The following is a 12,791-nucleotide window of genomic DNA, read 5'->3' as shown; positions in this document are numbered from 1 at the left end:
ATGTTCAATTAACTTCTAGGATAAATTATATTTGTTCCTTAAAATAATTTCCTTTAGAATCCAATGCAGAAATCACAACGTTATCTTCCTGAGAAATAATCTATACTTGCCCAGTAAAGTCAGTCAGTACCTGATAGGTTTAAGCAATGAATATTATCTTACATGTATTGTACTACAGTGATAATCACTCAGTTAAACAGTGAATTTCTAATAGAAATTATACTTTAAATTTCAAGTTTTTTCTTCATTCAAACATTTGAGACTATAACGCTGGCCAAGAAATCTTCCACTCTCCCTCCTCTCCTCCAATTGCAGTCCCCCAGTCTTGTCCCCATCTCTGTAGCAGACTACCTGCTGCAGCCTTCCCTTCCTCTTTCCCTCCATCCCACTGCCAGGGATCACTCACACAGGCCTCCTCCCACAGTCAGTCACCCAATCCCTTTCTCTCAACCACTAACTCCTGCAGGCAACTTCCTGGAAACCCGATGACCACATCTGCCAGGGAATCTGGCAGTCCATAGGCACACTCCTTCTTGTCCTCCAGTTCCAATCCACCAGTGATCTCCAGCTCTGTAGCTGACTACCTGCTACAGAGAGGGGGGTCTATGCAGATCCCAGTTGCACACCCAGCTTTTCTCCTTCCTATAGGCCCTCTCAGCTTCCCAATTCCAGACCGTCCTCATCATAGACCTACCTGTAAGCTCTCAATACCTAAAAACAAGTTCTACCTGGGACCCCCAGTGGCCATACCTGGATGAATCTTGGCTTTCCTTACTAGGCAACCCACAGCCTCCACATTCTCCTAAGAACCAGAGAAGGCAACAAAAACCAAGGAATGGAACACCAACCCAACAGAGACAAAACCAGGTATCACACATCGAATTACAATCATCACACACCCAAAACCCTGGACACCAGCATAAAAACACAATAAATAACATCCAGGACAGTACGTCTCTACTAGAGCTTAGCAACCCTATGGCAGTAGGCCTGAAAGAATAAATATATGCCAATGCGTTCAAGACTACTTCCTACTTTCTCTTCTAGCAGGTTCAGAGTAGCTGGATTTATGTTGAGGTCCTTGATCCACTTGGCCTTAAGTTTTGTGCACGGTGACAGATATGCATCTATTTGCAGCCTTCTACACGTTGATATCCAGTTATGCCAGCACCATTTGTTGAAGATGCTTTCTTTTTCCATTGTACACTTTTGGCTTCTTTGTCAAAAATTATATGTTCATAGGTGTGTGGGTTAATGTCAGGGTCTTCAATTCGATTCCATTGGTCCACATGTCGGTTTTTATGCCAATACCAAGCTGTTTTTATTACTGTAGCTCTATAGTAGAGCTTGAAGTCAGGGATTGTGATGCCTCCAGAGGTTGTTTTATTGTACAGGATTCTTTTGCTAAAGAGACACACAGAAATCCACAAAGATACCCCCACAATAGACTGCTGGCAATGGTCGAGAGACAGCCGGGACTGACCTACTCTAGTGATGGGATGGCCAAACACCCTAATAGTTGTGCCATAAACCCCATCCAAGGACTGAGGAATCTGGATGCAGACATCCACGGCTAGGCCCCGGGTGGAGCGCTGGGAGTCTAATTAGTGAGAAAGAGGAGGGTTTATATGAGCGAGAATTGTTGAAACCAAGGTTGGATAAAGCAAAGGGACAAATAACCAAATGAATGGAAACACATGAACTATGAACCAAAGGCTGAGGGGCCCCCAACTGGATCAGGCCCTCTGAATAGGTGAGACAGTCGATTGGCTTGATCTGTTTGGGAGGCATCTAGGCAGTGGTACCTGGGCTTGTTGCATGAGTTAGCTGTTTGAAACCTGGGACTTATGCAGGGACGCTTGGCTCAATCTGGGAGGAGGGGACTGGACCTGCCTGGACTGAGTCTATCAGGTCGATCCCAGTCCTCAGGGGAGACCTTGATCTGGAGGAGGTGGGAATGGGAGATGGGCTGGGGGGAAGGGGAGGGGGGCAGGAAGGGGGAGAACAAGGGAATCTGTGGCTATTATGTAGAACTGAATAGTATTGTAAAATAAAAAAATAAAAAAAGATTAAAAAAATGAAATATAACTGAAACATAAGACCAAGACTTCAAATTCGCTATTGTTGATATGTTTGAGGTCTTTAAAGAGATATGAATAAATCATTAAAGAATTCTACAAAAATATAAACAGTGGAATGAAATGAAGAAAACAGTTTAAGACATGAAAGCAGAAATACAATCAATAGAGAAAACTCAAACTGAGGGAAAACTGAAAATGAAAAATCTGTTACCTCTACACATTGGAGTATTATGTGGATGGTAGCTGTTTAGTTCTCAATAAGAAAGCTACAATCCATATAACCAAAGAGGTTAGGCACAGAGTAAGGGTCTAGGGAGGAGGGATAGATGACCCTAGGAAGGCAAAATAGGATAGATAGACGTGGACAGATGAGACAGGGAATGAAAAGGGATGGCTCAGCCGGTAAAAGCACATGCCATCAAACCTGACAGACCCAAAGGGTAGAGAGACTGACTCCAGCAAGTCGAACACTGTAGCAAGAGCATGTGAGAGCACACACATACACACAGACACAGACACACAGACACACAGACACAGACACACAGACACACAGACACACACACACACACACATACACACAGACACACAGACACAGACACACACACACACATACACACATACACACATACACAGACACACACACACACACATACACACAGACACACAGACACAGACACACACACACACATACACACACACACACAGACACACACACACACAGACACACACACACACACACAGACACTCTCTCACACACACACACATATACACACATACACACATACATATACACAGACACACACACACACACACACACACACACACATACACAGAGATACACACATGATATCAAAAAATAAAATGTAATAAAAGTCTTTTGTTTAATTTTAAATATCCAGAGCATGATAACACATGCCTCCAATTGCAGTACTGAGGAGACAAAACCATGAGCCTCTCCAGTCTGAGGCAGCTTTGGGCACCATGTCATGACAACAAAAAAAAACAGGAATAATGGCACATCTGCCCTTTCTCAGACACTCTGGGAGCTTAACCAGGACAATTTTAGAGTATATGATTTTGTAAGGAGTCTGGGCTACATAGCAAAAACCTGTCTCAAGCAAACAAACAAAAAAAGCCTAAAAGAAAAAGAATTAAAATTTTTTGTATTTTATTTTGAAATTAGGTATTTCATTTTTTCTCAAGATATTATTTTAATTAAAAATAAATGTTCTACTTACTATAAAGTAATGCATACTCCTAGAGAGAATGACTTTTAAACTTATTCACTGTGGGAGTGTGTGTATCATGAGTGTCATGCCATGGGCACTACAGTATCAGAGTGAGGGTCGGAGAGAACTGTGTAAAGTCAGTTCCTTCCTTCCACCGGTACACGGGATCTGGAGACAAAACTCCGGCCATAGTCTTATTGGGCAAATGTTCTGACCTGTTGAGCCATCTTGCTGACCTGAGAAACTATTTTTAAATTGATGGGAAAAAAAAAGAAAAACTAACTTTCTAATAAGCCTTGGGTAGTTACTCAAAGGTTATTTTCTCAGTGAGACTTGCTCTCACAACATTACCTAAAGGGACTCACATGCCACACTAAACTCCCGCCCTCTGTGTCTCTCGCCTTTCCCCACAGGTTTCCATGTGTCTATCTGGCCACACCATCCCTCCCTGTCTCTAACCATTTCTCTATCCAGTTCATTCACTTTGTCAATGAATATTACACGTGACGCCGAGCACTGAGGAACAAGGGTATTTGTCTTGATTTGCTACTGCATCACGAGGCCTAGAACACAGCTCTCAGAATATAATGAAATGAATGAACAAAGGAATTAAGTCTACATTTTTGCCAAGATTTCCAAATTTTATAAAATATAAGGCATTTCCACATTTTTATACAACTCTGTTAAGGTTGATACTCAGATTAACTGAACCCCACTTTTCATTTAAGAAATTAAACTTCAATTTGATGGCTGTCATCACTGATGCTGAAAGTGTGAGCATCCCATTGATAATTCCATTAGGGCAACCTTAGAAATAGAATTTGGGGTCAGACATTGTATTTATTTGAAACATTCTTCGGGCCTATTCTTGAGGAATACTGATAGCAAATTATACATCCGCCTCCAACTTTGTCCTCTCAACAATGTTTTCACCACCCACTTTTTCTTTAAAATGGCTAAGCATTCTCCCCACTAAATGTTCCAAAGCAGGTCAATAAAAGAGGTAAAGTAATATTTAAGTACTTTTCCACTTAGCAATTTCACATTACCTGAGTTGGATCAATCACAAAATCATTTACATACCCATGAATTAAAACTTGGGGTAATAAAAGGAGATTGCTTTATAATGTGATACACCTCATTTAATAATTTCTTCATTAAATGATTCTAATGTGTTTTTATTGGTTACACAACATTTAATGGAATACAGCATACTGATTGCAAATATACTCTCTCCCTGTTTAATTTAGACTAATGAAAATGAGTTTTATCTTTCTTAAATATATGCAGTCAAAAAAAGACTTCCTTTGTAATTAAGACAAAATCCTCCCATACCTGTTAAAGTTGTACAGCCATTTAAAATAAAAACATGGCAACATAATGTGAATCAATAGACAAATATTTTATAAATCTATGACTCTTATAAGATTATTCATATATTTATCAGCTTCTATTCTTTAATTCTTATATACATATATAAAAAGCCAAGAAATTGGTTTTAATTTTCAATTTTATTTACAAGTAAAAAAGATAATGCTATATATTATTTAACACTATAAAGCAAAGCCCTCAAAATAATAACAAATATGTATACCATACTCTTAAACTCAAAGAATCCTACGGTTTCATTTTTATATATAGCACAGTACTACAAAATAATTTGACATATAATGAATTTTACATTTACATGAAAAAGCCCTTTCCAGAGACATTAGAGTGAAACAAGGGGTTGGGGAGGGAGCTCAACAGTTAGCAGCATGTGTTGCTCTTGCAGAGGACCTGGGTTCAGTTCCCAGCAACCACTTCCATTGGCTTACAACTGCCTGTAACTCCAGCTCCAGGGAATGCAATGCCCTTCTCTGGCCTCCACAGGCACCATGCACACACCAGGTGCATACACATACATACAGGCACTTATGTAAATACATAAGAATAATCCTTTCTAAAATTAATAAAGTAAAACAAAACCACCAATGGCTAAATGGCAAGCTGAGTACACAATTTGTCACTACTTTATTTCTAACAAGTGGGTGATATGAAAGGACACCGCTCATAAGACAAGCACTGACATGGGACACAAGACAAATAGTCCTGTTATTATATGTTATTGTAAGATGGTTATTCTTGAAAAGTATCAACTGTATCTGCTTGTCTCTGGCAAATGTTAGAACTATTAAAAACTGCAAGTAGAAATGAGGTAGTAAATCAGAAAATACATTGATGATGATTGAAAGGACTCTGGCAAGCTAGAGCCTGGTGAGCAGGCCTCTGGCATGACTTGCCCTTCTCCCCATTCTCTTTGCCTTCCTAAAAACCATTGTATTGCATACCTAAAGTTAGCCACCAAGGTCTATTCCCCTATTTGGCCACTTCCTCCTCCTGAGGATGCCTACCAAGGTCCAGCAACCAAAAGTCCCTTTTGGTTCACCTAATTAACATGTCCAATTACATGTCCAGTCACATGAGGTTCTTTCCCCTTTCACCTTTATAAACCATCATTCGCTTATGTGCCAAGTCTGTCTCCTCTCTATCCCGATGCAGTCCTTTGTCCCTGTGGAACAAATATCCCTTCCCCCTTTCCCTTGTTCCCTTCCCCTTTCCTTCATCCTCTGTCTCCTTTACCACCACATCTGAGCCCATTCTAACCCAGAACTCCCTTTACCTCCTCTTAGAAGTTACACCTGCAAGGTCATTTGCTGCTGTTTTCTGCCTGAGTCAGAAAGCAGCCACTTTAACTTTTCTCCCCACTTGATAAAGGATCTCTGTGAAAACAGATGTTTGGGTGTGGTTTGTGCCTAATCTTAATCCAGGGTCTGGGAGGAAGAACCCACGGTGCAGGGTCTCCTTTAATGATGATATAGATCAAAAGAAAGAAAGATCCTTTTGTCATACTAATCAGTGAGGAAGAATCACCACTACCAGCTATGATTTTAAGTTTGACTTAGAGCAAAGCTGAAACCTGACAATGTAACAATAGTACAAAAGCTCAGGGAAAAAGGACAGAAGGAAAGAAGGCAGGCAGGCAGACAGTTAAAATTCAACTTGAAGTGGATCTTAGACGCTCTGCCACTGTATGACAGATGATAGTCTCTGGTTTTTCACTGAACACTCTGGAAAAGGAAAAGTCTCCTAATCCTCCTGGGCTATTTTCCTCCGTATTCTCCAGAGATCCAGCATCAGTTGCTTACTCAGTGACAACAGAGGCACTGCAGAAGAGCGCTGGCCCTGCCGTGTGTCCGGTCCGCTGTGTGGATGCAGACTAACTGCCCTACTCTTACTTCACCTTTAGACCAACACCACTAATAACAGATCCGTCCCCATTTCTAGAATCAAAATCATTTTTATATCTCTCAACCTTCAAGTACGTATTTATCTTTATATTGGCTGCCAGACTACTCAATTCTCTCACTGCTTTGACCTAATCCTGACAAGAAACAATTTAAGGTAGAAAAGAGTTACTTGGGCTTATGGTTTGGACAACTCACTTCACGATGGTAGGGAAGACATGGCCACAGCACTAGCTGCTGTCCATGGTACATGGAGAGCACTTCTCAGTGGACCAGGAAACAGCAAGAGAAAGGCCAGTTTTCACCTGGCATTCTCCTTTTACATTTTCATTCATCCCAGTACCACACACAGCCCATCAGAGCCCACCATCCTCCTTCAAGACGGGCCTGAATCCTGTCTGAGAACACTCACAAAACACTACATGTATGCTTCACCAATGTCTCAGGCATTTCACGGTCCAGTAGGTTGACAAAGCTAACCACTGAGACTGCTTTCTTGATATTTGAAAATACCCAATTGGTTTGTATAACCGGCATGTATGTCTTGTATTATCCTGGTTTCCGATTCAGGGAAAAGTGCCTTTCTCACTGAATAACTTTTTATGTGCTCAGAGTTCTGGGTTTTTCACAAACAGCATTTTATTATCTTAACTAAAAGAGATAAAAAGTCTTTGGAATAATTAGGAAACACAAGCCCTTAGACAAATTTGAAAATAAAAGTCTCACATTTTTCTCTATTCCCTGTTTTCCTGGGGAGGGAAAGTTGATGTACTTTAATTACCCCCACTGTGAAGAGTCGGTATGAAACTATGACTTCCCCATGGCCCCAAAGAATAGTCAGCCTTACCTGGCCCATCTTCAATTTTCCCCAGGCACCGAGGAGTTCCACTCAAGAAGGAGGAATGTTTTATTTTAGCCACTAGACTACGAGGTGGCATATAGTTGTGTTTAACTTGGGACATATCATATGATTTCTGAACATCATAGCTGCCTGGAGGTGGACTCATCTAGAAAAAATGTGAAAGATAAGCATAAGCACATTTTATATGAAAGATATCCAGCTACATACTGGATAAATGTTCACCCTCAGCAAAAGCAGTCATTAGAAATATATGAAAATGTCTTGAATTACAAACAGAAATTGTAAAATAGATTCCACCAAATCATCTTTATAATACAATTATAACTAATTATCTAAAAGTAAGGAAAAGAGAATCATGAAATTTAAGTTCAAAATACTTTAAAGAGTAGACCTTATGACACTGATCAAATGCTCAGATTTAACTTCAATGATGAACACTGAATTCCATACAGGACTCAGAACAACGAGTATGTATGTGTCTTCACAGACGGCAGAGACACCCCTGCCGTACTATTCTGAACCAGCATACTTGACTTGTTCTGCAAAATGAGGCTGCTTCTTTCATTTTTAATAGGTTCCAATTAAGTTGGAAAGCTTCTGCTTTCATCATTTACTGTTCTTTATATGATATGCAGTTACATTTGCATTTTAATCAATATGAACCACATATTAATTATAACAATAATTCTAAACTAAAATACAAATGTCATGTACTAGGTGCATAATTAATGCCTTAAAGTATTACCTAATTATCTCAATGAAAACTTTTTTTAAAATTCTGCACAAATTCTTTTGCATGCTGTGTTACTTTTGAAATCTATTCGCCTTATGCATTAAAAACGAAAACATTTGGGGGCTGGAGAGATGATGCAGTGGTTAAGAGCAATAGAATCTCTGCCAGAGAACCGAAGTTCAAGTCCCAGCACCCATACAGTGGCTCACAACCATCTCTAACTCCAGTTCCAGGGTATCTGACACCCTCTTCTTGCCTTTCTGGGCACCAGGCCTGTATGTGGTATACAGACATACATATTAGCAAATATCCATAGACATAAAAATAATGATAAAATACTAAAATTTTTTTAAGTATTAATGATTTAGTGACATACAAGGGAGTATTTTGTTTGAGTGTGTGTTTCAAATGTCTGTTGCTTGCTTGCTGTGTGGCCTTAAGCTAACAACTCAACTTTGTGATCCTCTGTCTCTTTTTCATAAAGTGAAAATAGCTATATAAATCATAGGGTGAGTACAAGGACAAAACAGTCCACAAAAGTCAAAGACTGGTACCTGACTGTACAGGAACGTTAATGCATCTTACCATTCTAGAAAAACCTAATTCAATGCAAGTTCAAACACAAGACTAAACAATCAGGGTTTAGGCTAGTAGAGAAGTTGTTGGTGTGTTTTCCACAGAGGAAAAAAAAAAAACTAGTTATGCTTACCTGAAAACTTACTCCCTACTTGCTTATTAACCTGACTTATCTTATTTACTTTAGTTTGCATTTTAACTGAACAAGGTAATAACTGCTAAGTCACTATCCCAAAATGATGCTTTGTATGACTGAGATAGAACTCTGTCTAGTAGCAAGAATGTAAGTTATTCCAGTATTTAGTATCCTGAATGAGTTTAGCACCATGGCTGGAAAAGAGTGCCTTGTAGATAGGAACATCCTCACTCTCTTATAATCTTTTGGTTTTTGTTTTTTTTTTTTTTTGTTGTTGTTGTTGTTGTTGCTGTTGTTTTGTCTTTTTGTTTTGTTTTGTTTTTAGCTTACAGTCCAGGTAACTCGCATCATTGCTGGGAAGTCATTTCGGGAACTTGAGACAACTAGTCACATCCATAGTCAAGAAGAGAGACAGATTAAATATATGCATGATTGCCAGAGTTCAGCTTACTCTCTCCTTTCCACTGAGTCCAGGGTCCATCCCAGGACACATTAAGGGTGAGTCTTCCTGTTTCAATTAACTCAACTAAGAAATTCCCTCACACACACACACAACAGGCAATCCCAATCCATACAATTCCTTAGTGAGTCTTTCTCCCCATGTGATTCCAGATTGTGTCAAATTGATCGTTAAAACTCACCACCATGCCCACTATTTGAACCCTATTCATATATCAGCAGAATTTCCTTCCCAACACAAAAGCTAAAAATATCTGATTCTCATTTTCCTGATCTCATTTTCTTTTAAAACTGGGACACAAATCTAGGTCATAGGCTTAAATGCTAGTCTTTCAAAGAAACAGAGAACATTAACATTTTATTCTAGTGAGAAGATCAACAGAACTTGTAGGAACTCTTCCCAGGGACAACAGGCAGAAGCAGAAATGAGAGAGCAAAAGAGAGATTTAAGAGGTCTGACAAAATAAAGTATACGTTGAATGTACCTGATCTCCTTGTCTGGAAGTCAAGGACCCCACCAAACACTGGTCCAGTTAATGTCTGTAGGATTCTTAGATAGCATGCTGGGGTCTGCTGGCACCACTACATCACTGTCATCACCTTCACTGGGATGGTCCTGATGAAACCCTCAGTGATACCCATGCCCATATCAGACAGAAATGCTGGCTGGACACTGATAGGAAAACCCTCCAATATGTTAACACACAATCAAACAAAGGACACATAATTCAATCCCAGGAAGATAAACAAACTCACTGGTTCCAATCAGCTCGCAGGTAGGAGAGTCAACCTGTTAGCACTCAGTTCAAATGATTTCACAAACTCTGTGACCTCATTCAATACTCTCTAGGTGAAAACCTTTGGGAAATTCCTCATATTCAGAACTGTTAAATTTGCTCACTTTCCTGATGTCATCTAAAATCAGAATTTTCTAATTCCAGTGTTTGATGTGATTTGATGCTGCGGATATCGCTCAGAATGCTGTCAATGTGTTGCTCTGATTGGTTAATAAATAAAGTGCTGATTGGCCAGTAGCCAGGCAGGACATATTGGCGGGACAAAGAGAGAGGAGAATTCTGGGAACAGGAAGACTGAGTGGGGAGTCACCAGCCGGACACAGAGGAAGCAAGATGTGAAGGCAGAACTGGGAAAAGGTGCCAAGCCACGTGGATAAACATAAAAAAGAATTAGTGGTTAATTTAAGTGTAAGATCTAGCTAGCAAGAAGCCTGAGCCATTAGGCCATACAGTTTTAATTAATATAAGCATCTATGTGTTTTTATGGGTCTGAGCGGCTACAGGCATGGGTGGGACTAGAGAAAACTGCAGTTACACTTTGACATATGAAATTTCCTGTATGTTCTGACCCTAGCCATATGAAAGTGTACTTGGATTCTAATCTTGCCAAACTGTGGTTACCAGCACTGACTTAACTGTTAACACCCTCAGCCCAGCTAAAGACTCAAGTGAACATCTGACCCATGATTTGTCTCACACTGTAACAAACTGGAAACAAAAGTTGGACTTGAGTTTTAGTATCGTATTGATCTATATCTACCTGTGCTTGTGGACTGCTCTTGTGATCCAGGATTTCTTCTGGGAGCTTTATAAAATAAATTCTCGAAGATAACCTCAAAAAAGTATACATGTGGAATCCTCATTAACCCAGTAAGAATTCAAGACCCTCAGAATCCCACAGCAGTGTCTGTCTCTCTTCTCTGAAATGGACTGAAATGGTTTTGGGAAAATTTAGCTGGTTAACATCATGATGGACAAGCTTACGACAAGTTGCACGCTGAGAAACCGGCCACCAGGATGCATAACCATCCTTATGTTATACAACCTCTCTTGGCCTTGTAGTCCAGCCTTGAAGAGTTTCCAGGCTGAGTGGAGCAGAGCCCAGAGGGAACTCTCGATGGAAAGTGCACCCCACAGGACTGTTTCTTTCTCCATAGCTCCTGAATATACTTGTATCAGCCATTTCAGCACATTTGATGGCAGCTGCCAGATGGAAAGAAAGCTTTTCATTCTTGACGTTTGTTACTTAGGCTGTTTACTGTTTTCTCCTGAAATGGAGCACTATGGAACCGCCTGTGGGATCCCAACCTTTAAACTGCACCTATCTAATCAGGAAATGTAGTAAATGCATCTTTACTTGTGAGTTTACTTCCTGGTACAGTTACGTTAATCTTCACTTTACCTGTGAGTGGAGTCCTGCATTTGCAACTAAAATGAGATTGTTCTGGTAAATTTAATCTTTGAGTAATACTGATAGAGACTATTTATTTCTAAATTGATTTTTATCTCAACACTGTTACTGATGTATCAACTTGGTAACACGGTAATCCTAGTTTTAAGGCTATGGGAGAGCTGTAAAGGCAGGGGGATTTTATGCACCAAACTCAAGAAGAGGAGGAGCACTTCCTGAGCCAACCAAGATTTCAGGTCGTTTGCTTCCCTGTGGGCATTTACTAGTTCTCAGCAAGGTCCAAAGAATGGGTTTGTCAAGAGTTGGAAGGATTGGTCTAAGGGAAAGTGGAATTAACAGAGCTTTTCAAGGCCACATAGATTAGAATAGAGGAATAAAAACTAGGGAAGCTAAAACCACAGCTGAAGCTTACTATGGAGCATGTGAAAAATGCAGCAAGTGGGAAAAGGACTGAGCTCTGAAAGGTGGACAGTTCTCCTGCAGATAAGTGGTTCTGAGGATCCACACTATTGCAAGGGCCAAATAGATTCTGTGCTGGCTAGTTTATGTCACCTTGACACAAGCTAGAGTCATTTCCAAAGAGGAACTCTCAACTGAGAAAAATACCTGCATAAAAGTAGCCTGTAGGCAAATCTAAGATGCATTTTCTTAATTACTGATCAATATGGGGGTGCCCAACCCATTGTGGGTCATGCTCCCCTGGGCAGCTGGTCCTGGATTCTATAAGAAGACAGACTGAACAAGCCATGAGCAAGTAGTACCCCTCTATGACCTCTGCTTCAGTTCCTGTTTCCAGGTTCCTGCCTTTAGTTCCTGCACTGACTTTCCTGGATGATGGACAACAAGCTACAAGATGAAATAAACCCTTTCCTCCCCAAGTTGCTTTTGGTCATGTTCTTTTATCCCAACAATTGAAACTCTAATTCAGACAGATACTAACTTCTTTATCAAGATGGATTGCCATGTTTTGAATATAATGGGGAAGAGAACTAAAAAGTAAAGCTGAAAATATCTGAAGGGCTGATGTAGAGAAGAGAAAGATCTTTAGATGCCAGCTGGAAAGTATAGAGAGGAAAGTGGAAGGACTGAGGGAGAGGAGAGATGAGAGATGTGGGGTCTAAAAGGTAGAGTGTGGGATCTGGAGCACTTGCTTAGGAGTTTGAGTGGCTTGCGTAAAAATGGCCATCATAGACTTCTATATTTGAATGCTTGATCATTAA

At 40.1% G+C, this 12,791-nt stretch overlaps 1 protein-coding gene across 2 annotated transcripts in view; it reads right to left on the bottom strand.

Annotated features, from left to right (window-relative positions):
* Stpg2 (sperm tail PG-rich repeat containing 2) overlaps positions 1-12,791 on the bottom strand; it is a 467,029-nt gene that overhangs the window by 285,071 nt on the left and 169,167 nt on the right. For both annotated transcript variants that reach the window (XM_042280009.2, XM_076575061.1), the window contains exon 11: positions 7,445-7,604. In XM_042280009.2, coding sequence (XP_042135943.1) covers positions 7,445-7,604 — 160 coding nt within the window. The remainder of the gene's footprint in view (positions 1-7,444; positions 7,605-12,791) is intronic.

Source organism: Peromyscus maniculatus, chromosome 6, assembly GCF_049852395.1.
Source record: "Peromyscus maniculatus bairdii isolate BWxNUB_F1_BW_parent chromosome 6, HU_Pman_BW_mat_3.1, whole genome shotgun sequence".
NCBI lineage: Eukaryota > Metazoa > Chordata > Mammalia > Rodentia > Cricetidae > Peromyscus > Peromyscus maniculatus.
Note: the sequence above shows the minus strand (reverse complement) of the source record. Positions and strands in the feature narration are given on the sequence as shown.